Consider the following 21,540-nt stretch of genomic DNA (forward strand, 5'->3'; position numbering starts at 1 on the left):
CCTGTTCATCTCCTTCCTCATCATCGTCAATCACCAGGGCTTTGTTCCTATCTTTTGAGGGACATTGATGGGCAAAGTGACCAACTCCATGGCAATTAAAGCATTGCATTTGCTCACCTCCCCTAGAGCTAGCACTTGCTATCCCTTTTCCTTTGACATCTCTAGGGTTGGGCTGAGATCTAATTTGGGGTCTAGACTGACTCTTCATGTTAGGCTTAGCCCCTTAAGAGTAAGTCTTGATACTTGGATCCCAAGAGTCATAACTTTTCCAACTGGTGCCTTGAGATAGTGTTCAATGTCTTGCACCACTTGGTACATGTGCTCCAATGTGCCGACATCACGAGAATAAAGTTCTTGTTGGATCTCAAATCGGAGGCCCATCCCGAATCTGGACAATGTAACCATTTGGTCCTCCTCAATGTAACATCGCATCAAGTACTCCTCGAACCTAGCGATGTAATCTGGCACGGTCATGGATCCCTGGTGCAAAGCCTACCACTGGTCTAGGAGCCTCTGGTGATAAGAAAGAGGGAAATACTTTTCTTTAAGGACCTCTTTTATCTCGGCCCAGTGCGCAACTGGGGGTTCTCCTTTCCTTTTAATTTTACGCTTCATGTTGGTTCAAAAAAGTTTGGCCTGGCCCACCAACTTTATCTTCGCAAATCTCACTCGACGGGCATCAGACATATCATACCACTCAAAATAGTGGTCCATGTCTATGAACCAATCAATGAATGCTTTGGGGTCCAAGCGACCATTAAAACTGGGAGCCTCAACTTTCACACCTTTCATGACTTGTGCTTTTGGGTCATAACGCTCCTCACGTGGTGGTGGCACTATTTTTTTTTTTTTACACGCACACACCCCCACACACGCCGTAGTGGGATTTCACCACCTATGGATACGTGAACCCTTGACCGGTTGTTGAAACTCCTCAGAGTCTACCACTAGAGCAAGAGTAAGGATCCAATGGTGGTGGCACTTGTTCTCGACCACGACCAACGCCTTGGCCACGACCACGCTCCTGCCTATCAACTTGATCTCCGACCTAAGATTGAAAGTCTTCCCCAGTGTTGGGGTTTGCTTGTAAGGAGGCCTCAAGTTGATGGATGCGCACATTGGTCGCGGTTAATTGAGTGGCAATGATTCTATTGTGCGCTTCAATGGTCATGAGACGATTATTGATAAAATTAAGGGCCTCGACAATCTGCTTTAGATTCATTATGGGTTGTAGACTAAAACCACATCTTGAACGAGTGAGCATACACAAGGAAACTCTAAAAGGAAACCCTAGATGTGACTCTAACCTAGATGCAACACAAAAATCCTATACTAAACCTATGGGCTCTAATACCAAATTTGATGCAGGACCGATGCATGAACCAAATATTATGTGAGATCAAGTATCAAATTAAGGTAATTAATAATTAAAAAAAAAAAACATAAAACTAGCCATTATCATCACTGATACCAAGTAAACCATAGGGACATCATGTATAATCCTAGCCTAGGTTACCAACATCGTAGCGCAAGATCATTAAATAAAAGAAACTAGGATATAATGGATGTAGGGACATCCAATTAGCATAAGGTAAAGAGTTTTTTTTAAAAAAAATTAGAAGACCTAATACACACTAGGGTAAAATTAGGGTTAAAAGAGATTGAGAAATCTAGGAATAAATTGGGTGAATTGGTTAAGGGGATTGATGGATTTAGGTATTAGTAGAGGGGAATTAAGATTTTGGATGAAGGGAAGTTAGTGATTTTGGGGAAAAGATAAGAGGGCTTTGATTTAAGGGTGATGGGAAACCAAAAGGGTCAAGGTGTGGTCGTATGGTCACACGTGTGACTAGGTTGGATTGTTTTAGGTATTTTAGGGTTTGGATTGTTAATGGGTATGTGAATGTGAGGTTTAGAAGAAGATGAAGATTTGGGAAGGGAGAATTGAAGAACTTTGAAAAAAAAATAAAAAATACCTTGATGAATGATGAAAGGGTGATGTTGTGGGGATAGATGGAGACCTTGCACCTCTATTGATGAAGATTAGTCTCACACCAATCTCCATTCCAAATCACATAGAAGTATTTTCAAATCTCATGAAGATGGAAGAAAAAGAAGAAAAGAGCAAAAGCCTATTATTATTATTATTATTATTATTATTATTATTATTATTATTTCACAAAACCTAATGAGGGAGAGTCACATGCCCACCCTCTTTTTATAGCTCCAACAAGTTTCACTACTTACGAAAAACACCATTTCATGAAATTTTAATAAAAATGGCCCTAGTCTAAAGAGAATCTACTAAATCACTCATAAAGGTGTCCAAATATAAAATAATAAAAACTAAATCCTAAAAGATGATAAAATCTTTAAAAAAAAAAAAAAAGAAAACTGATGTGGACGATCCACGATCAATGGCCCAATCATGTGATATATGCGATCCAATCGCCCGATTGTCACTTCCCTACAGTCTAATGGTCTAGATCACTCCATATAGCAGCCCATGTGCATCTTCCCAGTGTGGAGTCTTCCAGATGCTAGCACATGCACATGGGGTCTTCAACATGATCACGGGTAGTCGCCTAGCCATAGAGAAATCAGTGCAGCCCGCCTCCTTTGATACATACACAAAGGTGCACGTGAAGTGATGTCCTCATTATATTGTCAGTCGATTCATGCACTTGCCAAAGGTGCCTCATCTGGATGCTGTACATCGCATATTGAGATACCTGAAGTCATGTCCAAGATGTGGTATTCTTTATATGAATAATGGACATGTTAATATTGCTGGCTATTCTGATGCTGGCTGGGCAAGATGCTCAACGGACATAAAGTCTACTTCTGGCTATTGCACATTCGTTTGTGGCAACTTGGTTATATCGAGAAGTAAAAAAACAAGCAGTCGTATCTCGATCCCTTGTAGAAGCAGAGTAGAGCTATGGCTCATGGGGCTTGTGAACTCTTGTGGGTAAGATCTATTATGATGGAATGGGGTTTCCCTATGACCTTAACTATTCCTCTCTATTGTGACAATCAGGCTGCCATCCATATTGCGTCTGATTCAGTCTTTCATGAGCGGACTAAACACATTGAGATTGATATACATTTCATTCGAGAGAAGATATCCTCTGGATTACTGGCTACTCCATTTATCAAATCTACAGAACAACTGACAAACATTTTTACAAAGGCTTTTAGCTCTCCCATGTTTCAGGAAATCTCTACCATGTTGGGTATGACGAACATTCATACACCAACTTGAGGAGTGTTGGAATATTAAGTTTGTTGGGTCATTTTTGTAAATATGATATTAGTGGGCTTATTTGCAAATATTGTATAAAGTGGGCTGTTATGATGTAATAAGGGGAAAAAAAACCATATATATATATATATATATATATATTGAATAAGATAATAGAGAGATCCCATGTTCTCTCTCTCTCTCTCTCTCTCTCTCTCTCTCTCTCTCTCTCCAAACCCTCTCTCACATATTTCTCCCATCTCTCTCACATTCCTCCTCTTTGGTTCTTTCATTCTTCATCCACCACAAGCCTGAGATTGCACATTAATGTCTTTAGCCAAATAAGTTAGCATGTTGCATGAGCCATAATCCTGTACTCTGCTTTTGTGCTGGACCGAGCGATAATGATGCAGGACAATTAACCACTTGCTCTAAAAGCTCGAACTGATAGAGCATGACGAATTAATCCCTTTATCTCGTGGCCTAGACCCCAAATCCATGGGTTAGGTCCTCGGGTGAACCCTCCTCGTGGGCCTCAAATCCATGGGTTTCGCCCCATCGTGGGCCTCAAATCCATGGGTTCTGCAGGCTGCCCACTCCAAGTGTGCCCCTACATCCCACAGGCTACCCCACTCGAGCCCGGTGTGAAAATGCCCCTACATTAATCGCCCCCGGGGAGGAGTCTCGTACACAAGACCTCCCGCTCAGATACCACTTTAATGTAGGACAATTGACTACTTGCTCTAAAAGATCGAACTGATAGAGTATGGCGAATTAATCCCTTTATCTCATAGCCCATGACCCAAATCCATGGGTTAGGTCCTTGGTCAAATACTCCTCGTGGGCCCTAAAATCCATGGGTTTTGCCCCCTTGTGGGCCCCAAATCCATGAGCTCCGCCTCACACGAGCCACCCACCTCACAATGGTCCCAAATCCATGAGCTCCGCCTCACACGAGCCACCCACCTCACAATGGTGCCAAATCCATGGGTTCCATGGGCTGCCCACCCCGAGTGTGCCCTTGCATCCCATAGGCCACCCCACTCGAGATTGGTGTGAAAATGCCCCTGCAGTAAACGTTTTGCTTCTTGCTTTTCAATGTAACTAGATTTTCTCCTACAAATGTACAATACCCTATGGTACACCACCTGTTAGGAGGGCTAGCCCAGTTTGAATTAGAAAACTCTCTACTCTAAGATGTCCATTTAGCTTGTAGAGAATTCCACAGCTAGGAGTTGCCTTTAGATATTTGAGTATGTCAAGCATGACCTCCTTATGAGACATACAAGCAATCTGCATAAACTAACTACACTGGATAAGTGATGTCGGGTCATGTAATCATTAAATAGACCAGTTTGCCAACTAGCCGGTGAAATCTCCCTGGATCATCAAATAGCTCCCCTTCATTTATACTCCGTTTGAATTATTATCTATGGGAATTTCAATTGGCGTAGCCCTCCACAGACTTGTCTCTTCTAATAAATCCATCGGTTTGTCACGCCCCAAATTCGGAACCCGGGCACTACTACTTCCCAAGTCCCGAACTCGGGTCGCGACAGCTTCTTCTTCCTCACCACTCACCGGACTTGGTGAATGGTTAGCAAACTTCCCGACACCAAACCCAGCTCATGGCGGATAATTTTTTTTTCCTCTTTGAATAGTTAATCTAATTAGGTAGTTACACGTTTTGCACATGGTATCAACGCATATCGAAGAGACGAACCTGTTCGACATGTCACACATAATATGGTGCGCCAGCTTAACAGAAATGAAGGAAAAAATAGCAAACTCCAAAGCTCTTGCATGCATCATGAAAAAATGTAAGTCATCTGTATGAGAAAACCACAGCTCGTGAGTCTACTGTGTGCTGGGAGTAAAACATGGCTTATTAGGGTGCTCCTGTAAAGACATCCAAAACAACCATAGGCATATAATCCACTAAACATGTTATCATAGGTGAGCATGTTATAAATCTAGTATGTTATTAAAGCCAGACAGGTTATCATGAACATGTCATCAATGTTAGGTATACCACTCGAATGAGTGACCATGAATCATGAGAATAATCAATTATCATGTACAAGATAATCAAATTCCATATTCTACAATAGGACATACGTTAGAAAAGGAATGACGAAGCCGATGTGTGTAGTCGGGATGATAGTACACGGTATCACAAGCTGTGGGGTCCATCACAGAGGACTTCTATCCAAACTAGTCCCATAACCTGATTTTGATAGCTAGACTCAATGTGGTAAACTCCCGATCTTAGGTTAGTCCCATACCTATCCGAAATCGTGGCCATTGTGAAGGTGCGCATAATGATTTGTTTGCGCACCACCAGCCCGAGTGAATAATGGATGAATGAATGCACGAGTCAAATGCTGAACATCCCTCATTTTTGTGAGTACGTCTCCACAACACATAATACATCTCCACCATGAACCACGAACATACCACACAAGGGTAATCCACCATCCTTACATAAGAGTGGGACAACATCTGTCATCATCTGCTAGTACATCTCCACCAGAAATCACAAACGTACCACACATGGGTAAACCACCATCCTCACATAAGAGTGGGATAATATCCGTCATCATCTGCTAGTACATCTCCACCAGAAATCACAAACATACCACACATGGGTAAACCACCATCCTCACATAAGAGTGGGACAACATATCCAAAAAGGCAAAGTATTGTGCGTGTCAACCCCTACCCATCTAACCATCAACTTAACAATGAGGGACCCTGATTTGTTTCACCTTACCCGGCCTCAGCAGTTGGAATACCACTCACCTCAACCCGGCACACGACGGTAGGTAGGCTGGTCACACCTCTTCCCTTCCCAGTCCCGACAGTGGAAATGACTCTTGCACCCATCCTACCGTGCTCACCCCTACTTGACACACGATGGAAGAAGACCCAATTGGCCAATCTTAGCGGGTTCATTGGAGGATAGGCAACTGCAATATCGTGAACTAAGCCTAGGGTAGCCATAGCACACCCTCCTAAAAACTTCTCAATAATATCAACACTTGAGCTATCACAAGGCCTCGACATAAACCTTCTTGCCGAATTAGCCATCACTTGGCCACCATACAAAACACCCGTTCAAGAAATACATCATCATGTAAGCCCACACAACCAAGTGGACAATCACAAAGGCATATACATGCCCCATCTCCTCTAGACTTTCATCCAGGCACAAGGACCAACATGAGGGTCCAAACATAGTACATCAATGCACCTCATCTAATCATATGGACCAGCACGAGGGCCCAAATCAAAACAATATCCAAAATCCCTCAACTCCTCTGGATCTTATCCAGGCATATGGAATAACACAAGGGCTCTAATTTCATGATGTGTTCATGCATGCATATAAAATGAATGTTCACAATTCTACCATGTGTATCAAGCTATCAGGTTTATATCAACATAACAATGGTAGGATAGATCAAATTGCCAATGCACGACACATAGGCACTCGACAATAGACCCTCAAGTCATAGCCCGTTGTCCATGGGAATGTTCATCTACACCCTTAATCCTTTCTTGATACAAGCCGGATCACGGCCTTAGTACCCATAAGCAATGGGCCTTAACTTGGGCCCAACTTAGATTTAATCATCAATCTATAATCTTGTCTTATGAGACCCAACCATGTGTATTGGCTACATGATGCATGCCATGTCTATCACATACTGGCTTCATAACACATGCCATAAACATTGTGTGTGAGCTACACATCACACATCATCCACATATCACAACACATCACATGCATTTACCGTACATTACATCACATACCATAATCATCTCATGCCCTTATGAGCTTTACTTAACAATAGTGCCAATTGGCCAAGTAGACCAACAAACTAATGGTAATCAAACAGCCTTCCCTTGACCATGGAAGTGGGCTCACTTAGCCTCTCATCCAACGGTTACTTGTAACCAGCTTACATCCCAAGTTCCATGGCCAAGTAGGCTTTCATAAGCCCAAGGCACTAGGCCCAACACAAGAATAGCCAATGTTATACAAATGCCCATACGTTTAAGTGTCCTCAATAGCACACTGAGGCTCCACACCTCTTGTGAATACTTAATAAATGGTCACCATGGCTCACATATAGCATGCACATACATAAGGTGCATAGGTTATGGTGGTGCACAAGTTCTCGCATGCATCATCGTTATCATAAGCATCATTCAACATCAAATTCATCGTCACAACTTACATCATGCAAGCATGTGCAAGGAATACACAACATATAAGGATTCATGTGCATCATCAATATCATGGCCATCATCCATCACTATCATACATGCCCTAGGCATTAGTTGTCTGTCATGCATGAGGTTATCCTTACGTTCACCAACATCATTTATTTATCATCATCCTAGTAAAACATGGTTATCTTATCCAAATTATCATCACGACAATCAATACGTCCATTATTATCACTTGGATATCAAGCATGGTGGTCAACTAGCATGTTTAGTCATCATGCATATATACACATAATATCATTATCATTACCATTAGGATCATTTTTACTTCATGATTAACATAAGAAATGTTATAAGTACCATAAATAATTACTCATCCATCATCAATGCATATGCCATAATTCACCATCCATTAAATTATATCTACTATTTCAATCAACAACTCACCATCATCATTATCATGTTATCACACGTGTATCATCATCTCGACCATTACTAGGTGCGTCCCACCTAGTGTGACTTCCACATTGACCTTGGACTACATGCAAGGCATGGGGTCATATAGGTCAGGTGTGAGCCCCACTTGGTGAATCAATAGGCCAACTCAAAGGCATTAACATCCAACCACAAGGCTTTCAATGGTGTGGATCTAATTCCACAACTAGGTGGGCCCCACTAGCTAATGGTGTAAGTTCAACAAACGGTTATGCCCCACATTTTACAACAAGTATAGTTAATGGACTTTTCATTGATTTAACATTCTTGTGGTATGGCCCACTTAAGTTTAGGTTTGGTTTAGTAGTGGACAACGGTCCCACATCAAGAGATACATGGATACATACCTTTAAGGTGGATCTTGTAACACAACTGGGCCCCACAACTCCAACATCAACTAGGAGATACAATAACAATCTCAAACATAAGACCCACATACCAACAATGCATAGATCCCACGTCATGTTCGGCCAACAAACCTTATTCACAAGTAAAATGTGAAGCTTGTCTATTATAACTTATATAATCCAAATGGGCCCATTAAGTGTGGCCCATCTGATTGGTAGTAATGTGCAAGGCACGCTGCCCACAAGGCAATTGGCCTGCCTAACAGGCCTAAGAATGTTCCCAAGGTTTGTCTTGTCATTCCTAGCCATTTCCCTTGGTATCGGGCCCACTCGAGCCTTATGTTGCTTCATTTGGATGGCTGAAGGCCATAGATAGTCTAAGAGAGATGGATGGGCAGCAAGGGCCGTCTATCACCCAGCCACAAGGTTTAGCAACAATCACTTTATGACATACACAAGGTGAGCCTTACCATACAAAGATACAACCCACAAGCAAGGGGCCCACTTAAGATTTTGGGTCCAACACCACCTAAGGGTTCATGTCCAGGGTTTAGATAATTCATTTTCATGGTTTAAATACTCTATTGGATTATTTGGGAAGGTGGTGGACCCCATGGATGTGGCCCCATGTGGAACTTCTATCAAACAGATTTTTGTGTGCAAGGTTGGCTCTTTAGCCACCTTTGAGTCAGATGTAAGACCACGTGAGGCCCACTTCCGAAGGAGAAAAATATCCATATGATAGTTCTATATATTGGCACCAAAACCCAAAATTCAGTTCTCATTAATCATGCATACACAGATATTTGTGAACGCCCAAACACGAGTGCTTGGGAGAGATGGGCGGTAGAAAAACTGTGCAGAAATGACCTTTGGCCATTTTTGGGCATGTCCCACGATCAGGTGGGGCCGTCTTCCCGTGCACCATCAGGTTTTTTTTTTTTTTTTTTTTTTTTGTGTGTGTGTGTGTGTGTTAGGACTATGCATGGCCTTCAAAACCCATATGGTATGGCCTACGAAATGCGTATATACAAATTTTGGCACGAGGATAAATGTTGGTGCTCGAAATTTCTGCACAGAAATATTCTGTGCAACTCTGCCCGGTCCCATTTTAGGATCTAGTTCCCGATCAAGTGGGGTCTGTCTGGATCCAAGTAAAACGTTATTCCTCCAGACATGGGTATAGGCTAGGAAGTCCAGGTGGTAGCACCCACATATCTTGCACGTGGGACCCACCGCACGCGCCCAAAGTTGGCCAAAAACTTACAAAATCATAGATCAGATTTCTGAAACGGAAACTATCCCAACTTAGCAACAATAATGGACAGCAAGGATGAAATCACACACATCGCAAGTGGGTCCCACTTTGTTGGGCCACACGACAAGGATAATGGATGGCATAGATGATGAAACACATACATCTGGTGGACCCACTATGGGCGGATGGACGACATGGATAAAGCACACATCATGGTGGGTCCCACTATGTGTGGGCCACCTGCTGACGTCCCACGGTCAGCGAACAAATGCATGTGTGGGGTCTCACGTCCAGTGGGTCCCTCTCAATCAGAAAGAAGAAAGAAAAAGAAGGATAGAATGAAAGGAGTGATTTTAGTTGATTTTTCTTTAGACTAGGGTCATTTTCATCAAATTTCATAAGACAGTGAAAATTCTAATTTTGAAAGTTATTGAAGCTATAAAAAAAAAAGGCTCATTGCTTCTTCTTCCATCTTCATGTGCTTTGAAGGTGACTTCCATGTGATTTGGAAGGAAGATTGGTGTGAAGCTAATCTTCATCAACGGAGGTGTGAGGCTTCCATCTATCTCCCACATTCTCATCCCTTCATCAACCATTGAGGTATTCTTCAAGTTCTTCGATCTTCTCCATCCCAAACCTTCTCCATTCTTCCAATCCTTATCCCTTCTACACCTATCGATGAAGCAAACGCTAAGGACCCAAACCCTCACAACCTAGCCAACACGTGTGACCTTACGGCCACACGTGTGAGCCCATAGGGTTGGCCATGCGGCCACATTCTTGTTCCTTTGACTTTCCATTACCCTTGCATCAAAACCCTACTCTCCCTTTTCCAAACCATAAGCCTAAATCTATAAACCCCTAATTTTCCTATTTCCCCAAATTACCAAACCCTAATTTTGCACATTCTTCAATTAGACCCAAATCCTTACATTCCCTCCATCCAAAACCCTAATTCCCCTATCCTAGCACCTAAACTCTTTAACCCCCTACCCAATTTACCCCATTAACCCTAATTCCAAGTTTGCCCCAATTTTCCCTAAACCCTAATTTCACCCTAGATAGTATTAGGCCTTCTCCTTTGAAAACCCTATGCTACTTGGATGCCCCTACATCCATTAGATCCTAGTTTCCATTATTTAATGGCCCTGTAGGATGATGCTTGTTAACCTAAGCTATAATCATGCATGATCTTCTCTTGGTATTTTGATATTTGTGATGATGATAGAAAGTTTTGTGATTTTTAATTAATTAAGTTAATTTTACTGATTGTTCTCACACAATATTTGAGTTCATGCATCGGTCCTACATTGAAGGGAGGGAGGGAGGGAGGGAAAAGAAGTGTAAAGTTATAGGATTAGTAATTTAAGCGATATGAAAAAACAAAACACGATTCAAAATAGTCCATAAAACAAATACAGAACCCCATACCTACCTTGTAGTGTTGTTACCTAACTCTAGATCAGGAGTTAACAAATTAACAAATGTGTAAAAGTTTCAAGGAAAGAAAGTAGGGACTTCAATTCTTATGAGATAAGACTTCAAATGCATTTCTTTGCCTACATGTGTTCTCCAAACTTTTATCTTTGATGCAAGTGTATTTGTTGTTCTAAATATATTTTGTAAGATTGCATTCATATACAGTGTTTAATTGGTCTCCTCTGGTTGTTGGTTTAGATTCTGGATCTGAAGGGCCACCCCAAAATCTGAGATCATGGTTAAAATATCTTGCTGCTTGCTGTCAATTGAGGTTTGTTTTGCAAAGAGAACTTGATGTCCTAAGCAACGTTTTATAGGCATCTTTTATTTTTTAATGGCATTATGACTCGTTACATGCTTGATCTATCACTTGCTGACATCTCTAAATGCTTTCCTTTTCCTATGCATAAGGAAATAGGGAAAAGAGAGGAGATAAAGAGGAAATCTATTGCTTCATTAGAATGGGTATATGAGGATGTAATTATAGAATTTTCAAGTCTATCGTTGTGATTTCTAGAATTCCCTGGAGGGTTCTAGAAATCTCCTATGACCTAAATATACAAGATTGCATTTCGTGATCTAGAATATCTTGTGGGATTCTAGGATCCTCCTAAATCTACAAGATTATGATTCAAAATTATCTGGAAGATTTCTAGAATATTAAGGAGATTCTAGAATTCTATGAAATGAAAATACTCCAAGTACCATATTCACTACCCTCCTCAGACTACGCCATAGATAAAGGGTGTAGTCAACAATTTCGAGGCCATCTCTCTGACAAAGTGATAATCAACGTCAACGTGCTTTGTTCTTTCATGGAAGGCAAAACTAGACACTATTAATAGCAGCTTGATTACCACAAAGAGCATAAACAGTAAACCTCAGCTCATGGAATTGGTTGAAATTGGAACTATGATTTCCTAGAAGTTCTGGTTTCGTAAAACACAAATTTTCTATTTGGTTGATTTAGAACTTTGTTATTGGAATATATATATATATATATATATATATATATATATATATATATATATATATATATATATATATATGTTGTTTGGATGTCTTGAATAGCTATCAGAAATTGAATTGATGTGTACATTTATTTGCAAATCATTGGATAACTTGATAGACACCCATAAAATTAGAAATTATCAATGATGTTAATGCACATACATGTGGAGCCATATTATAATCGCACAAAACGTAGAGCGAAGCCGTGATAAATTCGGGTGCCGCAGCATGGAAGCGTCTCTTTTAAAATGCCAAAAAAGTATAAATGGGTAGGAAGTAGGAGCTAGAGCGAGAGTTTGAAGCAGGGATTTGAAGTAGGAGTGGCACCTAGGTAAAAGGATTGTGCAACTATGAGCCATACCATATGTACGCATGCCAATATATCAGACGTGATTTTTTTTTCCCCATAAGGTGGGCCATGGATATGCGCAATCATTAACCTGAACTATCTGTCATGTGTGTCCCAACTTTGATTGCCCACTCTTAAAAAACCACTTTCACAAAAGATGTAACCATCCTTTTAGACAGCAAAATTGACAGTTCATATTGATTATACTAGAAATGCACTAATCATTGATCTCGATCATTCAGCATGTGGATCCCACCTATTATGATAGTCCATCCCTATCACTTTGATTGGATGTTCCTAATTGCCCACATAATGGCTATGCAAATGGATGATGCATATCAGTTTTAGTAGAAATGGTTTGATCATTGATCTAGATCATCCATTGATGGCTAATCTATCTCAAAAAGCACTTTGATTGGGTGATCTAATGGCCATGGGCAACGAAAATGGATGAACCATATTTATTATTGATCTAGAAATGGTTCATATTATACTATAAATAGTCTAATCATTGATCTAGCTCATCCATCACATGGATCCAACTTATGGTTGTCATCCCTCAAAAAATCCTCTTAAAAAATCACTTTTGTTGGATGAACCTAATTGCCTAATCAATGGCTATGAAAATGGATGATCCATATTGGTTAGAGGAAAAAATGTCCAATAATTGATCCATCAGGTGGTTCCACCTTTAATTGTCGATCACTCTAAAAAAATCACTCTGATCGGATGATCTATGTATCCATTCATTACTTGGGAATTATGTTAGAAATGGTTTGATCATTTATTTAGACGATTAGATCATCCTTCTTGTCGGTCTTGCCTTTGATTGCACATCCCTCTAAAAAATCACTTGGGGCAAATGATCCTGATTGTATGTTCAATTGGTGGGTAGGGAATAGATGATTTATGTTGATTATACAAGAAATAGTCTGATTATCGACCCAGAAATCCTGGACATGGGTGCTGCCTTTTTTAGGACTTGGATCACGTGATCATTGTGATTTTCATACATGAAGCCTTCATAGTTAGGCCCACCTAATAGTTAGTACAAGTGTCGTCAATTTATTTAACTAAGGAGGGAGTGCATGTTGGAGGAATGAGTGGGGTTGGCAATGGGTTGGTGATGCAGGACAATTAACCACTTTGCTCTAAAAGCTCAAATTGATAGAGCATGACGAATCAATCCCTTTATCTCATAGCCCAAGCCCCACATCCCATGGGTTAGGATCTCGGCCGACCACGCACCACGAGTGTGCCCCTACATCCCACAGGCCATCCCACTTAAGCCTGGTGTGAAAATGCCCCTACATTAATCACCTTCGGTGAGGAGTCTTGAACATGAGACCTCCCACTCTGATACCACTTTGATGCAAGAAAATTAACCACTTGCTCTAAAAGCTTGAACTGATAGAGTATGACAAATCAATCCCTTTATCTCATAGCCTTCACATGTGTTCCGCTTCACACGAGCCACCCTCCTCACACGAGCCGCCCACCACGAGTGTGCCCCTGCATCCCACAAGCCACCCCACTTGAGCTCGGTGTGAAAATGCCCCTACATTAGTCGAGCCTACGGTTTTGAATATGGGTATTGACTGAGCCCAAAAATGATACGATAAGGGGCATATTGGCTTGTATTGGCCATTTTTTAAATCCCAAAAAAATATTTGAAAAAAATGAAAAAGTAGGAAGGGAATGCAAAACACAAGAATCTATCTTTTCTTTCTTTTTTAAACTCTTAGAATGTATTCAATGGTGTATTAGACCATTCTTGGATAAGTATGCTATCTGTCAACTTGACTTGCAGTAATGGTGGCCATAATGGCCACCATGCTACTGTTACGATACTGGCTGTAACGGTCGTAACCATCTTTATAAGTTTTTTTGAAACAAACCAAAAAAAAAAAAAAAACTTCTATCGGCTTCATGATGGACTGTTACAGGTTTTTTTTATTTTTTTCTGTAACAACCTTTATGACCCCATAACTTGTAATGGTTGCCACCGTTACCATTTTGTAACGGTCGTTATATCACACCATGGTTATTAGGACAACCCAAGTACTCCTTTTCGTATCCATAAAACAAATCTCAAAGATCTTTTTCCCTTTTGGAACATACAAGACCGAAACAATCAATCTATTGAGATTGCAAGACCAAAAGATTCTTCTAATGTATTATTTATGGGTCCAATGTAATTCATAGTTATAGGTGGAGCCGAACTGCCCAATCCATTGCCACCCCTAGTCATGAGCCTAAAGTTTCTATAACTTGATTTACCATCTTTTTCAAGTGTAATTTCAAAGTCCACATTGGGAGCTTTTTGCAAAATGGAATAAAGAGTTTCCGAAATTTGAGCAACCAAATGCCTCTTTTCTCCAAAGGTTCACGGATTACAATTTCAGAAACTTTCCTGCATACCAGACAAGCCCATAAATTCACCGATAGCATGAACCATCGCCCAATTTTCAACTTGAATAGAAGAACGTGCAATATTCTGCTTCTTGCTTTTCCAAGTAATGGGATTGCTACCCACAAATGCACAAAATCAATGGTAGATCTTTTTTCATTTGACAATCTGGGCCAACTTGCACCGTAGTACCCACTCAGACTGAAATGGCCTTGGTTAGCACATAACTATCCTTTTCCTGCAGCCAATTTTAGATAATGGAGAACACAAAGACCACCTTAAGGTAATGTGAGCATGGATCATGCATAAACTACCTACCAACAATAAGGTTGTATGAATTATCTGATGAGAATTGTCAAGTAAATGTGTTTGCCTAGAAGTCGATGATGAAGTCCTAGACAGGGTGTTAAAAAACAGCTACGTAACCATCATTACGGAAAAAATGGCCCATAACAGGTCATGAAAGGTCTGATACAAATTTTTTGTTAATTGTAATGGTAATTACGGTGGCCGTTACAGCCACTGTTACTGTTATTGAATACCTTGGTCCCAGGTCACTATGAACTTCAAATTGCTGATCATAGATACGTTGATTAACTCAATGGGAGACCTTGCTGATTTAGCTGCTAACATGCCTCTATTTGTAAGCATATGAAAGACATCATATAACAATTCACCACCATTTTTGAAAATGGCTGTGATTCTTCAACTGTACACATGGCATAGTTGTATGGTAGTGCAGACTCCCCAACCCAGTGGACCCATTTATGGATGGGACATAAACCAAAAATTACACTGAGAAGATGATAATAACCATTTGATTCTGATGCAAGGATTTGGGCCACTCATTATTACTCTTAACTATCCATTTGATAGCCATCAATTGTGTGGGGAGGACTTCTAAATCATTGTGGTTTTAAACTTATGCTTCATCCACAATGTGCCCCACAACCTAGATGGTCTGGATAGTTATACACGAGTGCTAGAAGTGAGGAGGATGGGCCACCCCCAATTTTCAAAATGGTAGTGAACTAGCACATGAGTCTTGCCTTAGCACTTGCACCCCTTTTGAGAATTAGTGTACCCTAGAACAATACATTTTGTGGCTCGAGGACCCAATTTATTCTTGAAGGTCTAAGCACATGAACAAGGCAGACACAATAGAACACCTTTGGAGGGATACAAAGAAATGGAAGGTGAGGTTTCGAAAGTTGGAGTAGGTAATTGTCAATAAAGGTGTTGCATCCTATTAACCATATAGGAAGCCGTAAGAACTTCCTTGTCATATAAGTACAAGATGTTTGAGCTCTGTATCATGTTCAAGAAAGTAATTCTGTAAATCCCATTATAGATGTCCCTAGCAATGTCAGAACATAAAGTATATTTGTGTCAAATTGAATTTGGAGCATCTTATTAAACATTTTGCCAATTATTATGACTTAATTTTTACTCGTCATGAGGTAAATCGATATGGAATGAGGATAATCATGAATAAAAGAGAGGAAATACAAATAATCAAATATGAATGCAACCGGAATAGGCTCCCACACATAAGAATGTATGAGAGAGAGCATTGATACTTTTATTATTGCTAGGTATGCCAAATTTATTTGGAGATAATAATTGAAGAGACTTCAGCAATAAATGATCCCGTCGAGTATGCGACGCATATACTTGTTCTTTATTACTTATGGATGACTCATAAGTCATAAACAAATGAAGTAGATGTTACCTCTGTTGAATAGGTACAATCCATTATCTTCGCGAACACCATCACTCCTTGTTGTCAAGTCTTGTATAACACATCAAGAAGCATGGAAAGTAACATTGTAACAACAATGACAAAGAAAGCTCATGTACCCTTTTCCCACTTGCACTATAGAGACCCATCCACAAGTTTTATACTATTGGAAATGGGAAAATAGCAGATTAGACCATCTTTCTTACAGGTCATGTAATCAGATGCATCTAAATCAATGATCCAGGACATGTAAGGATAAGACCAAGATGCATAATTAGTAATGGCAAATCCATCTAGCTACTTTGTAAGTGCTAGTGATTGGAGAGAAGCCTTGAGAGTTCCCCTCAAGTGAAACTGTGTTGTCCATGGCATTTTCTAGCCTAGTCACAAGCAAGGGTTTATGACCAACATTGCTCTCTAATGTGTGATTGCTTCCCACAATGAATGTATTTCAGTTTGTCTTTATCGTTGTGGAGAGAGAAGCAAGACTGTATCCTTTTCTAGAACTATTCACTCCATATGGTCTATAGTTAGTGTAAGTGTTGATCTCTTAAGAATGACATTATTGTTGTGTCCCACTGAAGTAGCTCTTCAACTTGCTTCTCCTCCAATGGAATTATAGACAGTTTCTAGAGAAGTTAGGGATCTTTTCCAAGAACCTATACATTCTGTAACTCAAAAAGAGTTTGAAGACATACCAAGAATGCAAAGATTCTTCATTTTGTTTGCTTCCTGATATTGTTAGAGTAGGGGAATGGTTGATAGTGATCTAATTCTCCCTAGATTAGCCTCATCGTCCCGAAATACTCCTCAATAAACATCCCTCCTTTTGGCGTATTTGCTATCTTACAATGTAATTGGTAATTCTGGCCTAAGCCATTTTGCTGAGAGTATGTCTGGGCAACCATGTCCTGTATCTCCTTTCTGCACTCATAAACAATGGTCCACGCCACTCATAGAATGGCAGAATGGCAGAGCCACAACATCACAGTTGGTTTACCAATAATACATTCAAGTTTTATCTGTCTTCTAATAAACATTTTTTCTTTGGGTGAACTGAGACCATTTCAAATAAATTTTCCCATGAGTCCGTCGGTGGTAACGAGACCCAACATTATATATTTTTTTAATCGTTCCCCATAAAGATTTGAATTTTGTGATTGTAAGTTGGTGTAGAAAAGAGAAAAGTAGAATAAAAGATGAAAAGAAGAGAAGAAGGAGAGAAGAAACTTGAGAAAAGGGCAGTAAGAGCTAGGGCTCACATTCCCACTTTTCTCTTATGTTATTTTACAAATGGATGAAATTACAACCCTGATGGTAGTATAGTTCATGAAATTACAACCATTCTCAAGTACAACCCTGATGGTAGTATAGTTCAACATAAACTCTGTTTTGTAGATGAAGGATTTACACAAACCTTTGGTGGGATTACTCTTAGACATTCGCTCTTGTTGTTAAGATGAATTATGTACAGGTGATTGTTTCTCTTGTTGCCTACTTGCATTGGCCTCTACACTAAGTAGATGCTAAGAATGCTTTTTTGAATGATGATTTGATTGAAGAGATTTATATGCTTCCTCCTAGATTTGTTAGAAAGGGGGATGAAGGGAAGGTATGCCATCTTAAGAAGGCTATTTATGGATTGAAGTAGCCTCATCAATCTTGGTTTGAGAATTTTAGTGGGGCCTTGATTTGTATTAGGTTCGCGTATTCATTTAGCTCATTTTATGTTTGTTAAGAGGTGTGTGCAGGGTCTCATTATTGTGAGTGTCTATGTGGATGATATACTCGTTACAGGTGTGATGATAAATTTTATTTAAACGAGGTGTTTGATATCAAAGATTTGGGGCCCTAAAATATTTTCTTGGAATTGAAGTCCCTCACTATAAGAAGGGTATAGTTTTGGCTCAATAAAAATATGCCCTTGATTTGTTGACTTTAATGGGTAATCTTGGTGTCAAACCTATTGACTCTCCATTGGAAGTTACTAAGAAGTTTCAGACAAATGATGAGGAAACTCCTTAATTGTTGTAATTCTGAGTCCACAACAAACCTGAATCAACCCTAGATATTGGAAGTTTGGATCTAATGCCTCTGTTAATCCTATGCTTTGTTGAAGCACATTCAACAAAGATGGAATAATCAAATAGAGAACAACCAATCAAGTAATCACAAACATACGATTTTACGTGGAAAACCCTTGCAGGAAAAACCTCAGCACAAAGCGACGCGGATCTCCACTATAATCGAAAACTTATTACACCACTCACATTATTCGATTACAGAAGCAACCTGATCCACCCTTGCAATGCGCACCCTAGGAAAACTCCTACCCCTTGAGAATAATCCCTTTCCAAGCCCTTTCAAGTGTAAAAAACCCTCTCACCCTACAAAACCCTTGCCCTATGAGAGAAAACACTTGTCTATTTAAGCCTTAATCGTAATTAGGCTTAAATACCCCGACTTTCGCAAAATCGCAAAATAGTGTCGGAGTCCGTTGGTCGGACTGACAGACACCATCGGTCTAACCGACTTGGACCCACAGAACTTGCTCTACTGAGAAATCCTGCACTCTGTCAGTCAAGCCGACACTTCGTCGCTCGGAATGACAAAACCATGCTCTAACTCCCAGACTCAGCAGAATCCAAGACATTCACACAACAATCTTTGCCTTGACTTGTATTTTGCCAAGTCACCCTCAAGATCTCCCGTACTAGCCTCCACCTTGAGCGTAGACCGCTTCCTGCATTCTCCACCTGAAATGCAGCTTCATCCACACCTGTGTAAGGGTGCCCAATCTCATCAATGGTTGGTGAGATTAATCAAGCCCAAGCAATGCTTGAACTTGTTTGAGGTCATCAGCTTCATCAACATGTCCTCAGCATTCCCATTCGTGTGAATCCTCTAAAAATAAATCTCTCCTGAAGCAATGAGTTCCCACATCTTATGGAACCTCACGTCGATGTGTTTAGTTCTCACATGATATGCTCAATTCAACATTAGATGGATAACGCTTTGACCATTGCAATGCAACTGAATCGGCTTATGCTTGAACCCAAGTTCTCCCATTAGACCCTTCAAACATATATTCCACCTATGTTATAGACAACACTATCATAGACTATAACGTAAATCTCCAACATATCGGTCTGCATGTTAATGTGAAAACATATCCCGCAGTGGACTTCCTATTGTCCAGATTTCCTACATAATGCGAATCTACGTAGCCTACAACAGTGTTTTAAATATCGATGATATCGGCTGATATATCCCACGATATTTCTTGTATCCCACCTGTGCGATATGAAATGCACAAGTAGTGGGATATATCCCACATGTTTGATCCGATAAGCATTTTTTTTTTTTCTGTAAATCATGTTAAATCAGTGTCAAATTGTTATAAATACATGTTTTTTCATGTTTTGCATGAAAAATAATGGATTGGGATCTTTAATTTTAAGATTTGGAGGAGAATACCAAGTTGCGGAAAATTGGGAAAAAAAATTAAAAATTTCCCAATTTCTCGTAAATCAGTTGCAATATTTGTGTCCAAACATAAAATCAAGCATGTATGTTACCTGATTTAGTGATTCTTCTTTTGCTTTTGAATGTCTTGCATGTGTTTCCACTCGTCTTCTTACATTTATAAATTATATGAATAAACTTTGAATATACATGCATCAATTCAGTTAGACAATGCATAGATTAAGACCCCATACAAAGAAAACCTATTATGTGCACTTGCTTTTTTTTTTTTTGTAATGTTTTGATTTTTAAGTGTGTATTGATGTCTTTTTTAACAATCACTGAAATTTCATTGAAAAAATTGACCAATTTCCAATGTTTCCAACAACAACGATACATTACGATACAACCGATATATCCCAATTCCCATGCGATAACCAATACATATCCGTATCCCAAGGGTGTGATACGTAACACGATACTGATACTTCGAACACTGACCTACAACTCCACCTGAAGCTCCATGCCTCCCAAACATGATTCCAATGTTGACTATGCCCTTGAGATACTTGAGAATCCACTTAATTGCATTCCAATGCTCATTTCTTGGATTTGCCCTATATCTGTTGACCACGCTCATTGCTTGTGGGATATCCAGCCTTGTATAAACTATCACATACATGAGACTCCCCACTGCACTCGTGTACGACACACATGACATGTCTAAAATATCCTCTTTTGTGCTTGGACATGACTTGGCTGACAACTTAAAGTGACCTGCTAGAGGTGTTCTAACTGGCTTAACATCTTTCTTGTGGAACCTTTCTAGCACCTTCTACACATATCCCCTTTGAGACAACCACAGTTTCCCAAACTCTGTCTCTGTGAATCTCCATACCCAGGATCTTCTTCATAGTGCCCAGATCCTTCATATCAAACTCGTTGCTTAACAGAGACTTAAGCGAGTATCTCCTTATCCTTCACAACAATCAACATGTCATCAACATATAGCATTAATAGAATGTAGGACCCGACCTTTAAATACCCTGTAATATATGCAACAATCGTACTCACATCTGTTATAGCCAAACTCCACCATGTAGGAATCAAACCACTTGTACCACTGCCTTAGAAACTACTTTAGCCCATAGAGTGACTTCCTCGAATCCTTCTAGTTGCTTCATGTAAATAATCTTCTCCAAGTTCCCATGAAGGAATGCCGTCTTCACATCAAGCTGCTCCAATTCCAAATTAGATTCCGCTACCATGGCTAGTAGCGCCCTGATTGATGTATGTTTAACAACCGGAGAGAAAACCTCATTATAATCTGCTCATTCCCTTTGCGAGTACCCTTTTGCTACAAGTCGTACCTTGAACTTTTCATCCTTCTTTCTTTTTTTTTCTTTTTTTCTTTTTTTTTTTTTAATAAATTTCTTCCTTCTTTCTGAACACCTACTTGCACCCTATAGCCCTTTGACCTTTTAGAAGTTCCACCAACTCCCATG

General features: G+C 40.0%; 1 protein-coding gene across 6 annotated transcripts in view; it reads left to right on the forward strand.

The window, feature by feature from the left end:
* Positions 1–21,540, forward strand: part of LOC131251264 (uncharacterized) — a 119,861-nt gene that overhangs the window by 55,273 nt on the left and 43,048 nt on the right. For all 6 annotated transcript variants that reach the window (XR_009173706.1, XM_058251884.1, XM_058251887.1 and 3 more), the window contains one exon: positions 11,258–11,330. Coding sequence is in view for 5 of the 6 variants with exons in the window: in XM_058251884.1 (XP_058107867.1) it covers positions 11,258–11,330 (73 nt within the window). In the remaining variant the exon portion in view is untranslated. The remainder of the gene's footprint in view (positions 1–11,257; positions 11,331–21,540) is intronic.

This window comes from Magnolia sinica, chromosome 7 (assembly GCF_029962835.1).
Source record: "Magnolia sinica isolate HGM2019 chromosome 7, MsV1, whole genome shotgun sequence".
Lineage (NCBI taxonomy): Eukaryota > Viridiplantae > Streptophyta > Magnoliopsida > Magnoliales > Magnoliaceae > Magnolia > Magnolia sinica.